Raw genomic sequence first — 26,122 nt, forward strand, 5'->3', positions numbered from 1 at the left:
CATCTGCTCTTTGATTACTTTTATTTCCACTATATCATCTTGGTTATTTCTCACTCCAGTTCTTCCAACAAAGCCAATAATTCTGCCTAAATGTTTTTGGGGGGGAAATCAAGTCAGAAACCCAAGCACTATTCCAAATCAGATGCGGAAAATATTTTCATGGATGACCTTAACTTCCTCGTTTTAATGTTTCATATCTCATTTGGTGAAGTTTAACAACTTTTCAATTCATAGCTGTAAACTAGCCTTTAACAGTTTATATACGCAAAACTTAAATCACCTTAATTGATCCATTTAACATCAAGGTACCAACGTTCCTCAGAACCACTTTGCTACTGTACTTTATGCCTCTACTTATAAAATTAAGGACCACTACATTTAATGATCTGTGCACATATATTCCAGTCCCTCTGCTTCTCCCCCCTTCTTGTTTTTCTGACCAAAATGTAACCATTTATCTTTCTCTACAGTACATTTCTGTTGTGTCTGCCCATTTCCATCAACCTGTCTATGCTCTCTTGAGAATCTATCACTGTCCTAGTCACTGTTCACAATTCTTTCAAGTTTTATATCACCTGCAAGTTCTAAAATTAAGCCTTGAACATCCAAACCCACAGGTCAAGGAAAGCAGTTGTGGTAATAGTGATCCCTGGGGAAAGGGACATCTCTAGCCTGAAAAAAAGCTTGGTTTCCTGTTACTCAGTAAACATGTATCCATGCTATCACTGCTCCGTTTACTCTACGGAATCAAACTTCGTTGACAAGTTTATCACACGTCGTCAACTTTTGCAAATTCAGGTACACATCAACCCTGTCAGTTACCTCATCATAAAAACTCAATCATCAAGTGAGTTAAACACAATTTGTCTTTAACAAACTCGTGCCATCTTGTCACATTAGAGCAAGCAGCTGTTATTTCAGCCCTAATTTCTTATTGAACAATGACTGTTTGAGATATTTTAGAGGTTACGTAGAAAGTGGAACAAGTTTCCAATGCATCTTAATTATCCAACATAATATCTAGGATCAGGAATGGGCCATATGGATGCCATCTAGCATCGTTAGTTATTTGTATTTTAGGGAGAACCAAAACCTCGAAAAATGTTATGCTCTCTACGCTCCTGGAGAGTTTACTTTCAGAAACTATGCATACGCCATTTACTGGAAGCATTGATGAATTGCAGACAAACAAATTTGGTAAATAGTATCCAGTGGCATTGATGACTGCCAACACTTTGAGTGTTACAAGTGAACAGTCCATACTGTCGAGATTATCTGCAGGGCTGACCAAACTTTTGTAAACTAAACAGAGCAACAACAGATTTCCTCCAACTCACTCAGATAGAATTCTTTGGATAAAGGGAAAATAAAGCCAGTCTGCTTAAAGCATTCCTGATGAAGGGCTTTTGCCCAAAACGTCGATTTTCCTGCTCCTTGGATGCTGCCTGACCTGCTGTGCTTTTCCAGCACCACTCTAATCTAGACACTTGAAGCAATCCTGCCTATCCACAACTGTGCCTCAGTCACACTTTATATTTCAAAAGCAACATTGCTGCTATTGAATCAAGGCAATAAAATTAGTGAAATAGAATCCAGTTCTGAAGAAAGGTCACTACACTCAAAACATTAACTCTGCTTTCTCTCCATAGATGCTGCTAAATTTGCTAAGTTACACCAGCATTTCTATTTCAAATCCAACATCCCAGTTCTTTGGTTTTTTTTATAAAACAAAGGTAACTTTGGTTAAAAGTAGCTTTGAATCTAAATCAATCAGAAACAATTTAAAACATGGTAACTTACCAATTAAACACACACATGTATTAACAATAAATCCCGATTGTTTGGTAGGGAGACTACTTTCAGGGAATAACAAGGCGTTCAATGAAAATTTTTCACTTCCCGGTAAAACGCCTACTTGAGAGTCACTAGTACTGACTGATTCATTCATATCAGCATCATCAGTTGTGTTTGCCATTTGATATGTTGCACTAGAAAACTGGTCAGGTTGATATCTGCAAAAAAGAATGAGCCATTTTAATCATTCCAGAAATCTTGATAATGCAGTAACTAAATACAACACAGTCTTGCTTTACTTTAAAATGGAATGGCAGAGTGTGAAGTGAAAAACTTTACAACTGGTTTCTTCAACAACTTATGAGGAAACACACTGTCCAATAGCACTGAGCTATTAAAATCAGGAAAGGGTGAAGTTGGGTTCCTGGGATGTGCCAGACAGAATAGATAGGGCATTATAATATCTGTACTCCTACATAAAAGGGGGATTTAAAAAGGCATATGGCAAGGCCACTACAGAGTGCGCAAACTAGAACACCAGGGAAGGTTAGAATCAAGTCTGCAACATTATCATCTCCAGTTAGCCCCGATAACTGAATATCATGCAAAAGCTCACTGCCTGGTCCCATCCTATAAAAACATGATGATATACCTGAGGGTTTAATCATCCACAGCTTCACAAGTCAACCTGAATCACAGCTTCAAGGACAGTGGAGCTGGGAGAAGATTAAAGGGTTGATACAGGAAACAAAAAAACGAATGGGAGAGTTGACAAAATCATTGGCTCCTGAAGAAACACAATTACCTGAGCACCAAAACACAAGCAGCCACCAGAGAATAGGCAAGAAGGGTTCCAATTGACATCAGATCCACAAGGTCCTTGAGGTCAAACAAGAACGCCATGATTGCTGCAGTAACAGAGCAAAGGAACTTTGAATTTCTACAGAACAACAAAAATGTTCTAAAACACATCAGTACTAACAATAAAATCAGTGTAACATTTCAGTACAACTTAGCTTTCCCACTGGTGAGTTAACCAGCTGCCAGCTCATTTCAACTGGAATACAACTAGAACAATACCAGTAGGATAACTAGCAGCTGACTCAAGCTTAGACATATCGCCACATCCAGCTTTTGACTTAGACCTTGTTAGGAAGTAAGGAATCGAGATAGACTATAGACTCAAATGTTTGTATTGTGAAAATTAAATTCATAGGGAAAATTTTTTTAGAGGTATAAGAAATAAATTTGCTTTAACAACAGAAAACAAATCAATTTCAAGCCTTTCTGCAGCAAGAATTCTTCTACAATTCAGCATTTGTTCAATTTTTGTTTATAATTGCTTCTTCTTAATTTAGTTCACGCATAGGATATGGGCATTGCTGGCTAGGTCAGTTTTGATAGTCAATCACTAACTGCTGTGGAGTAAGCAGTGGTGAACTGCCTTCTTGAACTGCTGCAGTCCTTACAGTGTAGGGAGACCCACAAGCTAATAGGGAGGTAAACTCAGGATTTTGACTCAACGACACTTAAGGAACAGTAATATATTTCCAAATCAGAATGGTGGATGGTTTGGAGGGGAACTTGCAGGTGGTGACATTTCCATATATCTGCTGCTCTTGGCCACTTGGACGGTAGTGGTCATGGTTTCAGAAGGTACTGTCTAAGGAATCTTAAATCAATTTCTGTAATGCATCCTGAAGAAAGTACACACTAATGCTACTGAGCCTCAGTGGAGGTGGGAGTGGTTGTTGAAGATGGAGGTGGGAGTGGTTGTTGAAGATGGTGGATTGGGTACCAATAAAGCAGACTGTGTTCTGGATGGTGTCAAGCTTCGTATGTGGTTGGAGCTGCACATATCCAGGCAAGTGGGGAATATTCCATTACCTGCCTGACTGTCTTGTACATGATGGACAAGATTTGGGAAGATGAGGGGTGAGTTACTCACCACAGAATTCAGAACCTTTGACCTGCTCATGTAGCCACAATGGAAAACCCCAAGGATGCAGATTGTAATGGTGAATGTTGGGGGTGGGAACTAACAATTACAGCCTCTCTTATTGGAAATGGTCACTGCCTGACACTTGCACATTACTTGCATCTCACTGAGAATTGGACGTCGTGCAGGTCTTGCATTTGGACATGGACTGCTTCAGTACCTGAGGAGTTACGAACGGTGTTGAACGCCATGTCATCACAAGCGAGCATTCCCAGTTCTGCCCTGATGATAGAATGAAGGTCACTGATGAAGTAACCAAAGGTGGTTGGGCCTAGGACACAACTAGAGTTTCTGAGGCAGTGTTTTAGGCCCATCTATCCTAAGCTGCTTCATCAATGATGCCACAGCAATTACATCCGGAGGAATTTAACAGTATCAAACAAGTTTGCAACAAGAAATACATACTCACATGTACTTCATTGGACACATTAAAGCATCACACAATTATTTTAGACAACCAAAGCAGCCATTCTGCATTAGCAACATCCTGTAAGCAGTGACGTGAGAAATAACTCTTGTTTATGATGTTGATTAAAGGAGGAATATTGACTAGGCTACCATGAGAGTTCCCTGCTCTTCAGTGATCAATGCCCTCAACTATTTAGCATCCACCTGGAGCAGTGCAAATTTGGTTCAAGTAGTCCGATGAGTGCAGCCCAATTTTCCAAAATGACAAGTAAATCCTGATTTTGAAACAAAAATATTTTTAAAAAACTGTAGTGCATTCACAAGCACTCTTTAACTGGTCAGAATAAAAGAAACAAGAGAAGACCATTGAGCCCCTTCTCCATTTGATACGACTGCAGATGATCTGGGACGTCAGCACCACTTTTCCACTTGCTCCCTATATCCAACGTGTCCCTAAGAGATCTAAAAGCTGCCTGCTTCAACATTAAATACAACAAAACTTGAACTGATTCATTAGCAGCAGCATTTTGAAAAATGCCACCATGTTTTGGCAGGCGACTTGCATTAATACATATAATACAGATAGAACATTTGTTGTTTTCTGAAAGATTGCTGCATTTTTATAAGTAAACCTGCTTTAAGACGGACATGATGCACTGGCCTCCAAAATAAATTACTGGCAACTAAACCCAGCCTTGAGCCTGTCATAGTTTCAGTGCAGACTTTAGCTGATCAGGACAATTTTACCATCAGCTACTGGTAGTAGAGTGACCAACTTAGAAATTCAGAGTTCCAATTAGTAACTAGAGGGGTGTTAACCATACTTGTGTAATCGTCCACAGTACAACTGGCTCTGCCTCTTTCGAAAGGAGGCTACTTCATGGCAAGAAATTCCTGTGGGAGGTGGAACTCGGAAAATATACATGTGTGAAGTATACTACTCTTGAGAAGTTGTATTTCTAAAGTTTGTTAAGCTGATGCTCACAAAAACGTTAGATATGCAACCAGAGTGCAAGGTTAGAGGCTCAGTCGGTTGAGAAGCACACTTCAGCCCAGGCCTTACAGCTTATAATGGGACAGCTTACCAGAAAGAGACCCAGCTGTAATAGTGGAAACTATTGGAACTTTTCTCTCACTCACTCCAGACAGAAATCTGAATAGTAGACCATCCCGTGCCATAGCAAACACGATTCTTGGCAATGGAAACATTGAACCCAAAAGGCTGCAAGGGAGAAATCAATTACATGATTCATGTGGTTGTGATTAGACAGGGAAAGTAAACATATTGATACCAAAATGTGGGTAACCGGCCTTAAACATCATTGAACCACATCGGATTGCTTCTTCTCAGCAACATTAAACTACTTTTGAATTTATACCCTCGCTCATTCAAAAAGGACTCCATGTTAGAAAGTGTCCTTGGGACTGGCACAGAGCTGGGCACGTGGTGAAAACGGGAGCTCACACACATAGTTAAGACAGTTCTGCCACGGAAAGATGTCAAACAGCATCTGGTATTCCCGCCTCAGGCGACTGACTGTGTGGAGTTTGCATATTCTCCCCGTGTCTGCGTGGGTTTCCTCTGGGTGCTCCGGTTTCCTCCCACAATCACAAAGATGTGCAGGTCAGGTGAATTGGCCATGCTAAATTGCCCGTAGTGTTAGGTAAGAGGTAAATGTAGGGGTATGGGTGGGTTGCGCTTCGGCAGGGCGGTGTGGACTTGTTGGGCCGAAGGGCCTGTTTCCACACTGTAAGTAATCTAATCTAATCTAATCTAATTTCTGCAGAGTGGGTACAGGGAAATTTAAAAGGCAACGATGGCTGCAACAACTCTACCAATTGGCTCCAAGGCTGTATCGGTGGAGGTCAGAATACAATGCTCCTCACTCTATTCGAACAATGGTTCGAGCTAATGGCAAAAAAAAAGAGACAGACAAATAACCGGGCTACATATCTTAAAATCAAAACTTACCACTTTATATTAAAACAAAAAGGAAAAAAGTTGAAAAGCAAGAGCTTGAGCATGTGCCAGTACTAAGAAGCTGCATTTGTAGCCCTCAAAGGAGCACTGAAGGAAATAAAGAAAAGCATTTTGCAAATAGAAACTTAAAAGCTAGAGAAGCAAGTTTGAAAATCTTGATTTAAGTCAGAGGCCAGATGGCAACACATTTGGTAGAATACGTTTACTGCCCCTGCTATTTCTTTTTGTAGGTGACTGCTCCTTACCTGCTACAACCCCTGAGACAACTGTAGCAATAAGTGGTGTTTTAGTCTTTTCGTTGATTCTGGCCAACACTCTAAACAGCAGTCCGTCCTCTGCCATAGCATAAATTACTCGTGGCATTGGAAAAATGGAACCCAGAAGACTAACAGAAAAAAGTCCATCCCACATTAGTATTGGGCAGTCAAAGCCACAAACAGTTAATTGAAACAACAAAGCCACAAAACAGCTAAAGTCTTATTAAAATTACTTACTGCCTTTAATAATGTGAATACTTTTTTAAAATCACTTCAATATTGTCAAACATGCTGAGAAGTATCATCACTAGTCAAAAATCAGAGAAAGACTTGGCCTTTGCCTCTTCAGAAAGTAACAAAGAGATGGAAAATTGTTTGCAAATTATAAAACTGTTACATTTAAACAAGCACAATCCTTCCTTGAAATAGAATATGATGTTCAGAGACTGGATGCAACATTCTTTTGCTCACTTGCACTGCATTTTTAACATTTCCTGTGTGCAACTGTGGCAATAAAAAGACCTGTGCAGGGAACTTCTGGGCTGCTGCATAACTGTGCAATTAGACAAAACAATGGCTGGAAATGTTGGAGGTTCCTTTATCTTAATCAGCAAGCATTTACAAATCAAACACAATAATCTGAAATCCAAATCATTTTTTGGCAATCTCCAATTCAATGCATAGAATTTGAGGATGGTTTCCCAATTTGATATAGGCAATGGAGGCCGTCAAACCAGTGGGACATCTCAGGTGCCCACGGGCTCAATATCCCACTATATTTTGCCGATTAGCTCATATCTCCAATTTTTCCAAATATGACATTTGTGCTGGAAGAACTTTTAATTTGTTTGATTTTCAGTTCAAAGCTTATGCAAGTTTCTGTCTGTGCCCATCATATGACTTTTATACACTTTCTTCAAAATTTTCTCATATGTCTCAAAAACATGGGTTTCTGTGCTGTGTTTCAGAGAGCTGTCACTTAATACTTAGTCACAGTGATGTCAATGAGCAGTGCTTCAAGCACAGAGCCTTATAGTCACACAGCTTGGAAACATTCGCTCCAACTTGTCCATGCCAACCACGATTCCCAGACTAAACTAGTCCCACTTGCCTACATTTGGCCCATATCCCTCTAAACATTCCCTGTTCGTGTAAGTGCCCAAACCTCTTTTAAATACTATAACTATCCACAACTTCCACTGGCAGTTCATTTCACATACCCTCTGTGAAAAACTGCCCCTCATCTTAAAAATATGAACTCCCCAACCTTAGGAAAAAGACCATTGCTTTATCTATGCCCCACTTCACTGCTGCCTCACAGTGCCAGAGACCCAGGTTCAATTCCCACCTCAGGTGACTATCTGTGTGGAGTTTGCACATTCTCCTCGTGTCTGCGTGGGTTTCCTCCAGGTGCTCTGGTTTCCTCCCACAGTCCAAAAGAAAACGTGCAGGTTAGGTGAATTGGCCATGCTAAATTGCCCGTAGGTGTTAGGTGAAGGGGTAAATGTAGGGGAATGGGTCTGGGTGGGTTGCGTTTCTGCAGGTCAGTGTAGACTTGTTGGGCCGAAGGGCCTGTTTCCACACTAAGTAATCTAATCTAATTAATTTATATCCCTCTAAGGTCACCCCTCAACCTCCAGCCTCTCCTTATAACTCAAACTTTCCATACCTGGCAACATCCTTGTAAATTGTTTCTGAACCCTCTCCAATTTAATAACATACTTTCTATATCAGAGTAACCATAACCATATACCGTATTCCTAAAGTGACCTCACCAACATCCTGTATAGCCTCAGCAGGACGTCCCAACTCCTATACTCAATGCTCTGGACAATGAAGATGACCGAGCCAAGTACCTTCTTGACCTCCCTGTATGGGAGGCAACGTTTGAAAGAACTATGTATCTGAATCCCTAGGTCTCTCTGTTCAATAACACCATCAACTGTAAAAGTCCTGCCCTTGTTTGGAACTCGAGCATACGCATACTGAATTGGGCAAATAGTGAAGGAATTCAGTCCTTGTCAAAAATATCAGAGCCACACTTACATTCTGTATGGAGACTACAAGTAGACGGCATAAGTTTAGGGTGAGGGGAGAAAGATCTAAAAGGGACCTAAGAGGTTGGTGTATGTATGGAGTGAGCTGCCAGAGGAAGTGGTCAAGTCTGGGACAATTACAACATTTAAAAGGCATCTGGATGGGTATATGAATAGGAAGGGTTTACAGGGATATGGGGCAGGTGCTGACAAATGGGACTTGATTAGTTTTGGATATCTGGTTGGCATGGACGAGTTGGATTGAAGGGTCTGTTTCTATGTTCATCTCTATGACTCCACGAAAAAAGATCTGCGACAGTAAGATGTATGTTTGTTCCTTGATCCTTCTGAGTCTAATTCTACAGATGTAAAAAAAAAATCAGTAACAGCTGATCCAAACAATTAAACTACTAGAAATCTGAATGGCTCAATTTCATTGCTCAGACTGCAATTTACCGAACAATTGCAAGTACTTTTTGTTGAGTATTCCCTATACAGTTCAAAAACTATTTGAAGATAAATGGTGCACACAATAGCACAGCTGTAGTGGGTGGAGGTATACAAGTGGAGTGGAGTTCAAGCCATCAATCCTACTGTGCACCATAATACATTACAGTGCAAGTTCAGCTGATTCAAATAAAAAATGAGATGGGGTGAAGACCCAATCAATCATCCTCTAAGAGAAAGAACCGGAAATGGTATCACACACCCTAAGAAACCAAGGCTCTAATAGAATGTGGGACAAAACAACAATACTTCACCAGAGGCTCACTGATGACGGTGCCTAGCATGGTGACAAAACATCTGGAAACAAACTTTCCAGCTCAGCGAACAAACTTACATCCAGAATTATCACAAGATGCAAGAAGGCAAAAGCAGAGAAGCAGGAGGACATTATTCATGGTTTTGCTTTAAAACGGTGCTGTGACAAAATTGATCTTTTGTGAGGAAAAGGGCAATCTCTAATAAAGAACATAGTGCAAGTCCAATATTAAACAGATCAATTCACTTTTAGCATTGAGGTCTCATGGCTCCTCCCAAAAACGTCGTCACCATCTGGGTCAGTGAACGGGCACCTATTTCGATATGAATATTTGGTCAGCTGGGCAAGAATGGAGCAATAGCAGTTATTAAATTGTTACCACATTTCTTAGCATCCTGTTTTCAACCCAACCCCTCTGACTGCTGCTTTGCCCAGGACAATTATATTTATAATGACAGTCAGGATACTTGTCTAAACACTGGAGAATGAGAACGATGTGTACACTGCCCTTTGTAGCTCATCTTATAGACAGTATTATACTTTACATCCACAATCAACCAAGAGGGCAGGTTTTGGGAAGATTGCTCATTGATTGAGTTATTATGTCTCTACTTGCTACACCAAATGCTTTAAGTAAATTCTTGTTACACAAATCTGATGAATTCTGTAGCAATATTATGCATGCACTTGACACAAGGTCAGGCCAATTTAATTATTATTTGATTATCTGAGACATTCAGCTGGAACACAGCTATGAGGCGGTTCCATCAAATCCCAGCACCCCATTCTATGTCAGTTTCCACTGCACAGTTAAGGATAAGGGGACAAATTCACACTCCACTATGGTCCACAACCAAAGACAGATGAGCAAGACATTTGTAAAGCAATGCGCAAAATTGATGTGATGCTGTTATTATGTGTAATGTAGCAGCAGCATCTTCAAAGATATTTTATTAGATCTCAGACGTATCCCTAAGAGAGTGTCTCGCTCTCCAGCAACAAATGGCCTCCTCACAGAAAGATCTTCAGAGCAAGTGGCCAACAAAAATGTAACTGCTGGAGTTGGCCTGGATAATTGAGATACGTCTCAGGGTGATATTATAGCTGTAATAGCCAGCAATCCCATTCAAGTTAACACGGATGTTACTCTCCAGCCATCATGTGTGTGGGACTGTGCCATTATAGGGCAATTACAGTTCCAGTGTAAAGAGAGAGACAGACAGACAGACAGAACGAACAAAAGAACAAGAGAGAGCACGATGATTCCTGATGCATACTCCAAGTGTACTGCAGCTACACACCAGGAACTTTGGAAACACAGGTAAACTTTACCTCAAGTGACTATTCTTAAACGTTTCATGCTGGAATGAAAGAGCTTAGCTTTGTTTTGTGCTGATTTCAGCTCTGCATCCTCCAAATCCAGCATTAAGCATGACTGAACATTCATCAACCAAACAAACAATCATAGTGCACTTTCTAAATCATGAAACAGAGAAAATAAAAACTCATTCGTGTATGTTCATGAAATGCATCTGTTAATGTAATGGCCCTGTGGCATTACAAACAATTCAAATGATTTCAAAATTTAACTGCTTCAATGTTAATCGAACATAAAACTTAACCAGCTGGCTAGAATCTATAATCTCTAGAATTTATAAAGGAGGACAGGAGAGAGATAGCCAAAGTAAGAGATTTCTTCTTCTTGCTCATGTGTACAACGTATAATTATTCTTCCATTAAAAATGGCACATGCATTTGAAGAAAAATACTAATGCTTGGTTCCGAAGAAGAACCGTGCAATACCTAGTGGACAGAGCACAGAGAGATCCAACAGCCACGGCGTATCTCGCCCCATCCCATCCGACATAGTTAAAGGCAACTGGTAATGGGCTATTCTTGTCCAATAAATAATATGGCATCATCAACGTAAGGGCAGCGGACACTCCAAAATAGGCAACGAAACAGATCAAAAGGGAAGCAACAATTCCAATTGGAATGGCTCGCTGAGGATTTTTCACTTCCTCTCCTGAAAAACATACAGGTATAAGAATTCATAACATGATGTCACATTACACATGGTTCTCATTAAAAACAGCTCAGTACCCACATTCAAAAGTTCAAGCAACCTGACTTAATTGTATAGTTTTTGTGGCACTACCTGGTTTCCACTTGCTTCCTGACACTGCTTACTTACCCTGGGATACATTCAGCTGTCTCTTGCGGTTTACCAAGTGGTCATTCTTCATGAGTGGTCCATGATTGCAAGTCTTGACAGTTAGTCAATTGTAGCAGAATATCGTAGTTAAACCTGATCCTACGCTGACCTGACGTCCATGTAGACTTGCCAGCAGGCATTATTTGACATTAAAACACAAATGTGATATTATTTAACAATATTTGAAAACAATCTGTAGAATACCAACTTTCGTGAAAGTGTTGAGGAATACTTGACATAGAACATAGGACAAAAGGACATGCTTTGTCAATCAAAATTTCTATCAAGCAGATTGTTATTTACACAACTCGTTGACTCAGTCATTATGGCAAAGGAGAAGCCATTCAGCCAAGTGAGTTCATGCTAGCTCTCTGTCAAGCAACCCAATCAATCCAATTTCCATCGGTCTATCCCTGGGGGCCTCCAAGATTATTTCCCTCAAGGGCTGATTCAATTGCCTGCCTCATTACTGCTTCCAATTCTCTCGTCAGCAGCAAATTCGAACTAATCATTAGCACTCACTGCCTATAGAGATTCGTCCTCAGATCCCTCATGTCATTTTTCCAAACCTTCAACCTTGGAAGCCCTTAATTCTATAACATCAGCTAATACCTGATCAAACAGCCCGCATTAAATTTTATGTCATTGTTCACCCGTCGCTTGCCCCAACCACATTCAATTCCGAATTTGAGAGTTGCATCCTAGTCTGGTGCTTCAACAATTTAAATTTCTTTTAATCCTGATCAGGTGGGCGGCACGGTGGTGCAGTGGTTAGCACTGCTGCCTTCACAGCGCCAGAGACCCGGGTTCAATTCCCGACTCAGGCGACTGACTGTGTAGAGTTTGCACATTCTCCCCGTGTCTGCGTGGGTTTCCTCCGGGTGCTCTGGTTTCCTCCCACAGTCACAAAGATGTGCGGGTTAGGTGAATTGGCCATGCTAAATTGCCCGTAGTGTTAGGCTAAAAGGGGTAAATGTAGGGGTATGGGTGGGTTGCGCTTCGGCGGGTCGGTGTGGACTTGTTGGGCCGAAGGGCCTGTTTCCACACTGTAAGCAATCTAATCTAATCTAATCAAACTTGTAAATCAGAAACAGTTGTCACCCCAAGGTCAAACCATCCTTAAAAACACACACAGATAATTCTGCAGAAACTCAGCTGCATGTGTCAATAGAGCCATATCAGACCCGAAACAATCAATATTTCTGTCTCACAGAAATGCTGCAGACTTGCTGAGTTTCTCCAGAATCCTCTGGGATGCGTTTTTATTCGTGTACATCCTCAGACCTGATGTAACATTATACACTTCATGGAGTTTTAGACAAATGAGCCAATATTTTCCCCATTCCAATGGCCCTGAAGCTCTATGCTGTGTGTGAAATATCCAGCATTTCTGTGACTAAGTTTAAAATCAGATCAGATTGAGAAAATGAAAACTTTCCCCATGTGGATCATACATGAAATCAATTTTGACAGTCCTCATATAGTTACAAAGGAGCACAGACGTACAAGACAAAACGGTCCCTTTTCCTATATTCTCACTGGTGGACATTTTATGTGGGATATGGGAAAGTTGCCACATTGTTAATATACAGGGCTGCTGGACAGAATACAGTGAGCATCTCACTGCATCTGACCTTGGAGTTCAGGGAACTGCTTGAAATGAGAAGACTTCCATGTTGTAGAATGAGCATCATTCCTGTTGGTAAGCTAAAAAAAATGCAATTAGAGTACAGAATACATCCAGATGGACCACTGGACCACTAAGTAGATGCAATATAGGACAGATTTTCAAATGAGGAGATTCCTAATTGCACATTCCTAGAGTAATCATAATTCTGAATTTCTCTCATGCTGCTGCTTTTCTGAGGTTCTCCCTGCAGGTTCTAAATTTCCTGTAAATAGTTCGCTGTTTCATTCGGCAGCTGCCACTGTCCTTCAGAAGCTTGAACTTTGTTCAACTTGGACCGCCCAAATTTGACAGCAGTTTGCCAGTCTGAAGAATGGACTGTAGTTATCAGTATTAATAAGACAACATACAAAACAAGTCAGTCTGATATGTGCAAATAGCCTATTATCAAAGTCAAGACACCATTGATTTAAATAAGCTAAACAAACATGTGCAATCAAATTGCGACTGAACCAGCAAAGATTCTATAGAGTTTCTCTTGTCCTCTTAAAAATCATGAATATAATTTTTGGATGAGGTGTATGGAATTTTCAATTATTTCATCGGATTTTTTTTTTAAAAAAAGATTTCCTACTATTGTAAATGGCACTGGCATTTTGCAGTCGGAAAGCATTTTGGGTTTAGCACACCATTACAAAATGACGACTGGCCAATGTCCTCCCATATGGCTCCTTTTTGGGCTATGCTGGCTTGGAAACACATTGTTGGAGACTTCATGCATTAGCTCTGTCAGATATTCAATAGATTACAGAGCTTCCATTTAAATCAAGCCAGTGCTGCTAGGCCAAATAAGAAGACATTCCCCCAGCTGTAACTTGCTGCTTCACCAGGCAACACCCAGCATGGTGCATGGTTCTCAACATTGTTGTCAGTCATCACCAAAAGTTAGATGTTTCTCTATCAAATCAGCTATAGGGAATACAGGCAAATAGTTTCTGTTCCCATGATTATGACATTGCAACTGGTTAAAACAACATGCAATGATTAAGCTGACTTTCAACGTGGGGAATCCCATGGCCAAAACATTTTCCTCACCTGTGGTGGCAATACAGTCAAATCCTACAAAGGCATAGAAGCAAGTGGCTGCGCCTGAAAGCACTCCTGTGAAACCATAGGGCATGAATCCCCCAGAGCCATAATTCCAGTTAGATACTTGTGTGTGACTGCAGGGAAAAAAAAAGACATTGTGAATAAGTAACCAGGAATCTTGGTTAAATGGCCGCCCAAGTCTTCTCATGCCAAGTTGAGCAACACAGCATTGCATAAATTGAGCCCAACATATATGGACAGCATGGTGGCTCAGTGGTTACTATGCTGCCTCACAGAACCAGGAACTTTGGTTCGATTCCAGCATTGGGCGACTGTCTGTGTGGAGTTTGCACATTCTTCCAGTGTCTCCGTGGGTTTTCTCCAGGTGCTCCGGTTTCCTCCCACAATCCAAAGATGTGCACGTTAGGTGAATTGCCCATGCCAAATTGCCCATACTTTCAGGGATGTGTAGGTTAGGTGCATTAGTCAGGGGCAAATACAAGGTAGGGAAATGGGTCTGGGTGGGTCACTCTTCGGAGAGTCAGTGTGGACTTGTTGGGTCAAACAGCCTGTTTCCACACTGCAGAGATTCTAATTCTAATATCCCAACTGCCCCTTGCAACAAGATCGCGCACACTCTCAAGGAGAATCGCCCAACCCTGTTGAGTCACAGAGCTGTACAACAGAGAAAAAGACCTTTCCATCTAACTCGTCTATGCTGACCAGCTATCCTAAATTAATCTATCCCATTTGCAAGCACTTAGCCCAAATCGCTCGAAACTCTAATTCATATACCCATGCAGATGCCTTTTAAATGTTGTAATTGTACCAACATCCATCACTTCCTCTGGCAGCTCATTCCACACACGCACCACCCTCTGCATCAAAAAGTTGCCCCTTGGGTCCCTTTTAAATCCTTCCTCATATTTATTTAACTTAAACTCCATCTACCACTCTTCAGCCCATTGACCCATCTAATCAAGGTGCGACTATAATTGGAGGTAACCTTCTTCGCTGCCCACGACACCTCAAATTTTGGTGTCATCTGCAAACTTACTAACTATACTTCCTATGTTCACATCCAAATCATTTGTATAAAATGACCAAAAAAAAAAAGCAGTAGACACAGCAGCAATCCTTGAGATACACCACTGCTCATGGGCCTCCAGTCTGAAAAATCAACCCTCCACCACCTTCCCTGCCCTCTATCTTCAAGCCAGTTCTCTCTGTATTCCATGTGATCTAACCTTGTTAACCAGTCTCCCATGAGAAACCTTGTACGCCTTACTGAATTCCATAGAGACCATCCTTAAGCTACATTTAAGTGAAGGATATTGATTGATATATACATGGACAGATCTATGGTGACACTTACTGACATAGGAGCAGAGTAGAATCAGGAGGCGTATACCTGTCATGTTTCACTGCATGAATAAAACTTTTCCAAGTGAGGATTGTTCCTTCAGCAAGTCGGTTATCAGAATTCAACAACTGTCTTCATTTTTTTGATCCATCAACTGTTTCCCTGCTATCGCCACCCTGCAGCTCTTAATTTTCAGGATATTGTATCCCAAATGTAATCAACATTTTCATTTAACTAAGTTGACCAAAAAAAAAGGTCTGAACATTATTAATAGTATTATTTCACGTAATCCAGCTTTACTATCTGTTCTGTTTAATTAACAAAAACATTACTAATATAGTTTCTCTCTAATTTCCTTCATAATATTGTCACTTATAGTTCTGTATTCTAATTGATTACAGATCTTTTTCGCCACTAAATTTTCTATAGCCTTTCTAATTTTGATTATCTACATTTTTATCTGCGCAAAGTTCTGTCATATTCCTGCTCAGCCTTTGCAGTTTTTAAACGCCCTCTTTTTTAACTCCTCCCCTCAGTCACTCGACCGAAGGTCAGCTCCTGTGCTGTATGGTTCTTGGAAAGTTCTATGCTGCCTGTCACTCCTACTGATGAGAAAGACAGGAAAGATATCACCATTCCCAACAGGTCATTGTCAAAGTCTGTATCTCTGGACTCACTTTTCCAAGTCAGAACCATTTGTCCCGTTAATCAGGGCATCTTCGGAGAGCTGCCAGTTCTTGAGTGTCCCTTTCACAAAGCCAGAGACCATGACAAAACACAGCACAAGCACATTGATGCATGTGAAGACTTTGTTCACCAATGCTGACTCCTTCACACCGAAAGACAATAAACCTGAATAAATAAAAAGATGGTCATCAGAAACAAACCTTAAAATTTTTTTCAAATCTCTGGTTATTTTATTACAAAGAATTCCATACTCATGACTGAAATTAATCTGTAAAGGTTCTTCTGTGCTTGCCTAGTGTCAGAACGTTACCTAGTAGAGGCACAAAGTGAGAAAGTTTTGCTGAGCCTGTTTAATATGATCAGACCTTACCATGACTAATGGTTTCCAACTGTGGCTATCAGAAGCGTGAGAAAACTTTCTAGACAAACCAAAGGAGGTTCTGTAGATTAGCATTACAAGGAAACGGAGGTTGTTGTCTTTACAGCCAAGAGGATTTGATGGTGATGTATAACATGATGAAAAGTTAGACAGAATAAATAGAATCCTGTTCAATGGCTGAAGAATAAATAGATGACCCAGATGTAATTACAATTAAACTGATTAGCATAAGCACCAAGGGCAACAAGAAGAAAAAACTCTTTACACAAAGAATGGTTGGGCTTCGGAACACAGCCCTCGCTCGGAGACAGTAAGGATTGCAGATCCTGACAAAGGGTTTTGGCCTGAAACATTAACGTTCCTGCTCCTCAGATGCTGTCTGACCTGCTGTGCTCTTCCAGCTTCCATCTATTGACTCAGACTCCTCCCTACTCTGTGACCAACACAGATTCAAATGCAAATTCAAATGCAAACTGTATAAACATTTGGGGCAGATAACAAAAGGAAAGAACAAATTCAGGGAGTGAAAGGGGGGCAGAGAGCACAATCGACAGTGAGAGCGAGAGAGAGTGCAAGACAGAGAAAGGCAAACAGTGAGAGAGAGAGAAAGAAAGCATGTCCAGTGGATCGACTGATCAAATTTCTCTTTGAATGCACTGGCAGAGTTTCAATGGGCTGATGTCCTCCATGTTGTACTACATGGCATCGCCAAAGCCCTCAACTGAAGCTGATGAAAGGCTGGGAGCGTCCAGGGATAAGGAGCCTGAAAGTAAGTAAAACACCAAGGCCCAGAACCTTTTCTCCTCGTCCTGCTTGGTTTGGTCTGAACCATTAGCCTATAATTTGAAAACAGACTCAATGCCATCGCTCTTAAGTAGTAGCAGCAAAAAACACAACGTAGGATGATGCAAGCAGAAAGCGAACTGAGAAACAGCTGCCAAGATACTATGTTTAGCAGAATGGAGCAATCATTAATCAGAAAGATCAAGTGCACTGCTGAAAAGGCAGTGATGGGACACCAATGCTGCAGAGAAGATCATGCCGAATATAAATAACTATTGCTACATTAACAGACACTGTCTGCCCGAAAGTTACCTCAATCATATAGCTGCACGACATGCCAACAATCCCCCTTCAACAATGTGTTTAAGTGTAAATGTAACTATATCAATATAGGAAAACTTTAGATAGGCACACTAAAACATGCAGCCAGTTCACACTACACCAATTTTCCCTCAGTTGCACTGATCTTCAGGAATACAGAACAAAAACAAACCAGTTATGCAGCTACAAATAACAAAAATTTTCACCTGTGGGACAAGGCAGCAAAATACAGAAGAGGGGGGCATAGTGGAAATGGGGAACAAGAAATGGCTACATAAATTTTAATTAAATGCTAGTCTTATTATTCTAGTTATGAGAGATTAAAATTACAGACAAGTTTATTCTTGATTTTATTGAGTGAATATCAGCATCTTTTTGTACTGTACGTAACCTAATTAGAGAAAACATGGTCTGGCAGCCAACCATCAAATTTACCTGTCAACATGGCTGTCAGAGTCTGGAATTCTAAAAGTCAGAATTGTGATGAAGTTGAAGGTGTGTACTGTACCTTTAAGACAGACGGAATGCTATTCTGAACCGAGAGCTTACAAGCACCTGTGTGTATGACTAGATGGCAGTTTCAGATTGTACTGGAAAATTGAAAATATGTAACATTTGGTTGTGAAATGGATACCTGAGTTGGTTGCTATTTTGACAACAATTCAAATTTAACCAGTTTAAATTGTGCCCCAGGATATTAAAACCCAATCGAGTTTGAATTTGTTGTTTAGCCAACATCAAACCAATGAGACTATTCGATGTTGGGAATGCAAAAATGTGGAGATTTCAAAAATTGCAGAGAGCAACTGCCATCAAGAGAGATCCAAGAAATTAGGAAATCAAAAAGTTATCTTTTAATATGAAACATATTTGCAGTAAAAAGATAAACGACAACCCAGGGAGATCTTCAGCTGGAAGAAGACAGATACTGAAGATGACAGCGGTTGCATGGTTTTGAAACGAAATTGATGTAATTTTAATAAATGTTTTATTGGAACAGCATACTTTGCAGAGTTGGAAGCAAGTAATAAGCACTTAAGGGAAAGGGAGGCTTAGAGTTGTGAACAGTTATTGTTTAATGTTCAGTTTTAGAGTTAAAAGATAAATTGATATTATTTTCTTTAAATAATGGAATTTGGGAGTTCTCTGTCAATCATATTTTGTCAGATTACGAGATAAGGTGAGCTTTTCTGGGTGTTGGGTTTAATTAACAGAGGGGTTCACCTCTGTGTCGTAACAGAATGCAGCAACCAACTGCCACGAAAAAGGCAGCGCTGTTCATCTTCCCCAACTGTGAGGGACCTCTCAGAATGGTAGCTCTACACCATGTTTCTAATAGAGATCAACTGGAATCTCAGGTCAAAATCCCAGCTTTTTTTGTGGAAAAACAACAGCAGAGATGGAAACTCTGAGTGATTGCCACTCCTTGGCAAATCCAGCCTAATATTCTAACCCCACTCTAACAAATGAAATATAATATTCCACCTTTCAATGCAGTCTGAACAAGCTTCATTGTCTTCTGGTTGTCCAGCTGGCTGCTCACCTATGGATCAATTTCCTTACTGCCCTGTTCAAAATAATTCCCTAACCATTCCTTCCACCCCTTTCAATCCTCACTTCCACTCTCCCCTTGCTCTGGTGAGAAAGCACATACAAACCAGCATGGCAATAGGCTGTAGCTCCAACTCCTGTACAACATGCAAACGTCTATAGGAACTGTCACCATAGTAACAATGTTTAAAAGTGTTTCTGGTTTTATCAAAAATTATAAAATTAAGAATTCTGAATGCAGTGTGTACACACAATAATTGTGACTTTTTCAGTTACTGAAAGCTGGGGCTTGTTTGGCCATTAATGGAAATGTTTGGAACAGGAACTGTGAGCCATTGAGCCTGACCAATCAGCCACCATGACAATGACTGATCTTCAACTCTTAATCCAATTTCTAATCTGGACCCTATAGCTCCCCAAGATCAAACGTATGTGAGGAATGTGATACACAACCAAGTCTGATGTGTGTACTGGAGGGAGCATTTCTTAGGTGTCAAGCTTTTAATGGTAAAAAGGGGGAGGAGGCTTTTGTCCCTCAAGGAAACGTCCTGTCTCAGAGCTGCGGGACAATGGGATGGAATAGGGTCCATCGCACTGTACTACAGGAGCCCTGGACAAAGGGAAACCAGGATAACCCAAACCATCAGGACATCGGAGGTTTGCAGGGGCTGCCACTGAGGGTGGGGGACACATTGCAGGCAGGGTGGACACACAGATGGAGGCAACAGGATAGGGGACGGTGGGGTAGGCACTGTGCCAGTAGTGAGGTACATGATCCCCTTTCACTTGAGGATCAAACCTACTGTACTTCAGGTTGGACACAGCTCTTTCACGCTACATGTTAAATGAACACGGCAGTGAGACGAGACCTGTAGGTGGGCATTAAGTGCCCATTTAAAGGTCTCAATCAGTCCACAGGCAGCTGCCTCCCTCGCAGGAGTAAAACTGTAGTGGGAACGGGATGGCACCCAATGTTACAGATCCACCCACCTGCTCTCCAGCCCAGCAATGGCCTGTACATGTTTTATTATCTATTACATATACACATTTAAAGACACTTGGGCTGGGAACTGGTTTGGTTGTCTGTCTCCAGTAATAAAGGATCTGATAAGTGATCAGAGGTGACTCTTGCCAACCTAGATTGCTCCTATGTGGAGGAGAATTCCAGCTCACTTTTCATAACTGCCACCAATCTCGAAGTAACACGTAATAATACTCAGTTATTTTAAAGGCGCCATAATTCTTAGTTAATTTTGGATTTGGATTAAGAAAGGCACATGGTTAGCACTGTTGCCTCACAGCACCAGGATCCCAGGTTCGATTCCAGTCTCGGGTGACTGTCTGTGTGGATCTTACATATTCTCCCCGTGTCTGCGTAGGTTTCCTCCAGGTGCTCCGGTTTCCTCTCACAGTCCAAAGATGTGCAAGTCAGGTAAATTGGCCATGTTAAATCGCCCATATTAGTCAGAGGGAAATGGGTCTGAGTAGGTTACTCTTCAGAGGGTCAGTGTGGACTGGTTGGGCTTAAGGGCCTGTTCCCACACTGTAGGGAATCTAATGTAATCTATAATAACAGACAGTAGCTTCCACATACATAATGAGGCCTAATTTGAGGCTGTACATTTGGTGGACCCAGTGAAATGACATGGGCCAGGAAGGCACAACAGGATCCCGATGTTGGTCTCAGAGTAGAACAGCCCAGACTACAGATATCCAGGTAGTGTTTGTCAATATCACCGTCTGCAATGTGCAGAAACTTGTTTTCTCTGAGGTCTAGTGGAACTGGGTATTCTCTTCATCGCCACCTTGTAAACAAGGCACTCTGAGAATCTCTTAGCAAGTTGGGGTTGGTGAGAATCCTAGATGCCTGTGACGGCACAGACACCCAGTTGAGGTATACACATATTCCACAAAGGAGAAAGTGAGGTCTGCAGATGCTGGAGATCAGAGCTGAAAATGTGTTGCTGAAAAAGCACAGGTGGTCAGGCAGCATCCAGGGAACAGGAGAATCGATGTTTCGGGCATAAGCCCTTCTTCACAAACATCAGCAATGGACAGCCCTAAAAAGATACAATCCTGGTCCATCTGCTGATATTATAATGACAGACTTTTCTGAGGGGGCCACAGTGTGGAATCATTGATGTCAGAGGTTTGGCTCAATCAACTGCCCATTGATATGAGCTCTGGCCTCAATCTCAAACACTGAAAATAAGAACAGACTATATTAAAAAAAAATAAATCGGCTTTACATTTGCCTGTTAATTTTGTAGCTTGCATGTTAACTTTGTCAGAACAGGTACTCAAACAATTGGCATCAAGACCAAAACAAAGGAAAATTACAAATTGTCAAAAAAACATGGAGGAAGTCCAAGCAAAAGTTACAACTAACAATGTAGATTGTTATCTTCCTTATGACCCTCACCTAACCCCAACCAGCCACAGAAAGTGTCAATTAAACTCTAATGTAATAAAACAGCAAAAAAAAATCAGACCCCTAATTAAACCATCATTAGAGATGTGTTGATGGTAGCTCAGTCAGTACAATTAAAACAATGTAATAACAGATTTGTAAAATAAAAGTGTACATGCCTGTTAGTAGTAAAATTATAAATACAGCAAAGATATCTGGATACTCTGCCAGTATACCAGGAGCATTCATTGCCATATAGTGACGGCAAAACACCTCAATGCGTTTCTTGATAAGCTCATCAAATGTAGCACTCCACGCTCTTGCGACACTTGAAGTTCCTGTATAGTGAGACAGGAAAGTTATTAAATGCTGCCAAATATCACATTAAGTTCAAATGAACAGATCGTCTTCATAGAAACGGGCATTAGGTAAATGGTCTAAGTGACAGCAGATTTAAATTTCTCAACTGTACATCTTGCACAGCATTTCTGTTCATTAAACCTATTTGCTTTCTTCATTCTGCAGCCGAAATGCAATCATTTATACAATATTTCAGAAAAAGTAAACATTTTTCTACTTCAAATAAGCTGACTCCCAAAATATATTACTTCCTCTCAAGACAATTGTTGTTTCTAAGTGCTCTGTTAGTTCAAAGATTTTTAAACAAAACATTCTGCAACATAAGACTAGTCCCAGCAATTGCTGTACAGTACGTTGTACAACAAATCATTCCACTTGAAACTAGTACAACGGCGTTGCACAACAGACAAAAGGAGATTGTTTTAGTTTCCCATTATACTTAACATTTTAACACATTCACATGACTTATATTTTAAAAAAAAGGATACCAAGAAACCTTATCTTTGAGAACCAAAAATTAGTAGGAGAGTCTGATTTTATACAGATGGTCTTACAATTAACAATGATATTTCAGAAAGAGAGAAATCATTAATGCTTGGAAAACAAGAATATCAAGGACTCGACATAAACAATATTGACAAAGTATGACAAAGGAGTGTATACAGTTCAGATGTTATAATAGGCTCAATAAAAAAAATTCTGGTGTTATTTTATATTAAAAACTCTTGAGTCTCCCCACATTCTAATGTGGGGCTCACGTCGCAATTTCAGCTTAATTGTGCGACTTACTAAACTTTATGGCATTCTATTTACCACTGCGGGGGGGTTAACCAACTGATTTATCCCTCGTCAGGAAAATCTGGATGCGATTCCTAACTTTGTACATGAAGATGCGCTGCAGTACAATCGCTCTTTCAAGAGCAATGGGAACTTTGCTAAGATGGTCTCAAGGTAAGTGTACCAAGATCCCTCAAAACATAAATAGGACAAAAAATATTAGAGCTGGAACAGCAGATTGCTAAATTTTCCAAAACTGAAAAGCTTGCTAAATTCATCACGAAACTGAATGTTGGACATCATGCAGGTTAGTGTGCTACATCCTCGATGTCCCAATCTGATATTCAGCTCCTTTACAGGGCTAATCACTGAATTGTGACAAAAAGCCAAGACTTGCCTCAGATTTCCCATCCTACGTCTAAATGAAATGATAACCGTAGCACCTCAACAGCGGAGATGAGGGAACTGATCCAGCACAATGCTGGGATCTTTGTACCATGTAGACTATCTAAGGGGTTCACTACACTTCTTTGGTCACAAAGGCAGTTCAGTCCAACACTAAATATATCACTGGTCATTCAATAATTTCTACAGCAAGATAGCACTTACCAATTACATATGAAAGGATTAGATTCCAGCCGGTGATGAAGGCCCATAGTTCCCCAACTGTAACATAACTGTATAGGTAAGCAGAGCCGGTCTTAGGGACTCTAGCACCAAACTCTGCATAACAGAGGCCTGCAAGCACAGAGGCCAAAGCAGCAATCAAGAAACAGATAACAATAGCGGGGCCAGCATTCTCTCGGGCTACAGCTCCAGCCAGTACATAGACACCGGCTCCAAGGGTACTGCCAACGCCAAGGGCAACCAAGTCCACTGTAGACAAACATCGAGCGAGTCTGGTTTCTTCACTGGTGCAGTCCACATATTTACGGCGAACCAGCTGACGCCCAAAATAAATAAGCCGTTTACAATCCATCTTGCTGAAACTTTGCTACACGAGCCTAATCTAGAATGGAGAGAAATACACCGATGAGAACAAACTTACTTTGTCATTCAAGGTACATTTGCTTTACATGTTTCATTCATAACCAAGACTGAAGGGTGCATTTAAGCTATTAATGGAGATGCAGCATGGCGAAACAACGTACTGCACATTTGGAGAAACAATCAGCAATAACACACTGAGCTGTGACAAGACCCAATCCCAATCTTATCTTAAATCATTCTGACTGAAAGCTTTTTTTTCTTCAAAATTATGTTACCTTGAACTTATCAGAAAGCAGACTAAACAATCCAATTAATACGTCAACCACATTAGCTTCATTAGTAACGTCGTGAAGATTGTACCATCTGATATGTTTAAATTGGAGCATTTTAAAATATTTATTCTCGATTTAAAACACATACATTTTGCTGGCCTTTTGAAGACCAACAGATTGCAACAAATGGATACTTAACTGCTCAACTTCGAGCCAGAAAGCAATTGGTGTGTAATATATCAGCCAAAGGAATCTACTGAACAGTGTGTTTGATGACACTTCACCTTTCAACATTCTATTTTCAAAGACCCCCAAGTGGCTCTTCATCAAATAGACATGGTACTAGTAGCTGTGCAGAATACCTCCTTAGCAGACCAGTTCTTAAAACCAACACGTTCTGGCGTGGAATATTGGAGCACCAACTCTCATTGACATTATACCCTCCAAACAACAAGATAGTGTGGTACGCAGCCCACTGCCCCATCATCTTTCTGCTAGCAGCAGTTTGATCCAACCAGCAGAATCAATTGCCTTAAAAGTAGACTGGCCCTGACAGCTAGCAAAAAGAGGTAAGGTGACAGAGTCGGAGAAAAAGGATTTGGGGTTCTTACTGGGCATTGGGTAGAAGGCAATAACCAGATCCATTCTGTCCCACTGGGGTGAATGTCCTGTATCTGGAGACATCAGATGAGAACCTCGTCACAGGGCAAATCTGAAGCATGAACGCCACCATCCCATTGTGAGGCACAGTTCATCGATTGGCGATTAACCAGATGATCATTTAAAATGAGTGATGCTGCGCCAAATCAGGCTAAGGGAAGGCCAAGAAGAGGAAGAATATCAACGCCCTCGGTTACTTGCAACATTAGCCACAACACGATGACAATGGAGCCGCCGATGAGGTGTGGTGGTGATGTCAATAAGGCATTGATAAATGCAAGTTGATCATAGAAAAGCATTCAAAGATTCTTCAGAGATGTCAGCAAAATAGGCAAGATTGAAGTTGAGATTTAAAGAAAATTCACAGGGGAGAGAGAAAAGTGTAAAAACACCTCCAGGAATTTAAAAGAGACATTCTTGAGTGTGCAACATGGGCAGCTGAAAATATAGTAGCAAAGCAAAGGGAGAGCAGTGGTGTTAGACTAGAACACAGCTTCACTCTTCAACTTGCCTACATTCTATTTGACCTGACAGCCAAAGCAGAAAGGAGAAATTCACAGACACACAAGTTGCAACAAAGGACGAAGCAATTTGGCATCATCAGTCCATCTCAGCCTTGGGACTTCAGTTGAGTCAACAGTTTTAATCACATATTCCCATTTCAGTGTTACCATTTCCCCAGGAACCATTATTCTCGTGATGTTTACATGCAAACTCTGTTCCTTCCTCAACCACCAACACTGCAAGGAATGCTTGACACTCTCAATGCATTACTTCAAAGAAAAAAGGTGCCCCCCGTTAGTATTGTGGCCTGGGAGTTCTTAGCTCTGGCATTTTTTTCTAACACAATTGACCCTAAAGCAGTGATGGCAGCACGAAAACAAAACCATGTAGTTATTTGCACAAATTATATTCAGGACAACTCTGTGCTCTGCAATCTCTTGGACAAATTTCAGCAACACCAAGGGATGCAGGGTCCACTCAGCAGACTGACCACACCCCCAGGAAGTACTAATCCCCAATTGGAGCCTCGGGTAATGACACTTACTTGCTCACCTCCAAAGAGATGCTTGACATTTACTGGAAATTTGAGGAATTAACTGCAAATGGAACTTCTGCGTATCACAGAAGAAAACAGAAGTCAAACTTGCGAGTGACACACACTACCCGACTTCCAAACAGTATGCTCGTTGCCAAATACAACATCTTTTTTAAAAAAAACTTAACTTTTCTTTTTAAAGTCCCCACCTCCAGGATACTGACTGGTGAGTTTTGAAAATAAATTTAAACTTACTAAGAAAACCAGTATTCTGGTGTCATCTAACCAGTTTGCAGATAAAGCAGAAACATTATTCGCTGACAATGCTGAATCTTGTATCCACAGAAGGTAATTCTGGATT

General features: G+C 40.8%; 1 protein-coding gene across 4 annotated transcripts in view; it reads right to left on the minus strand.

The window, feature by feature from the left end:
• The window catches only part of LOC122550778 (high affinity cationic amino acid transporter 1-like), a 73,534-nt gene that overhangs the window by 11,944 nt on the left and 35,468 nt on the right, over positions 1-26,122 (minus strand). For 3 of the 4 annotated variants that reach the window (XM_043692030.2, XM_043692027.2, XM_087988204.1), the window contains 8 exons: positions 23,410-23,809; positions 21,843-22,001; positions 16,210-16,384; positions 14,176-14,303; positions 11,042-11,264; positions 6,428-6,567; positions 2,600-2,702; positions 1,801-2,012 (listed from right to left, as the gene is read on the minus strand). In XM_043692030.2, coding sequence (XP_043547965.1) covers positions 1,801-2,012; positions 2,600-2,702; positions 6,428-6,567; positions 11,042-11,264; positions 14,176-14,303; positions 16,210-16,384; positions 21,843-22,001; positions 23,410-23,779 — 1,510 coding nt within the window. In that variant the 5' untranslated portion in view covers positions 23,780-23,809. Of the gene's footprint in view, positions 1-1,800; positions 2,013-2,599; positions 2,703-5,286; positions 5,424-6,427; positions 6,568-11,041; positions 11,265-14,175; positions 14,304-16,209; positions 16,385-21,842; positions 22,002-23,409; positions 23,810-26,122 lie in introns of all 4 variants that reach the window. The other variant, XM_043692031.2, reaches the window with a different exon arrangement.

The sequence above is a fragment of the Chiloscyllium plagiosum genome, unplaced genomic scaffold, assembly GCF_037043375.1.
Source record: "Chiloscyllium plagiosum isolate Xiang-an unplaced genomic scaffold, Cpla_swu_hap1 HiC_scaffold_6, whole genome shotgun sequence".
Lineage (NCBI taxonomy): Eukaryota > Metazoa > Chordata > Chondrichthyes > Orectolobiformes > Hemiscylliidae > Chiloscyllium > Chiloscyllium plagiosum.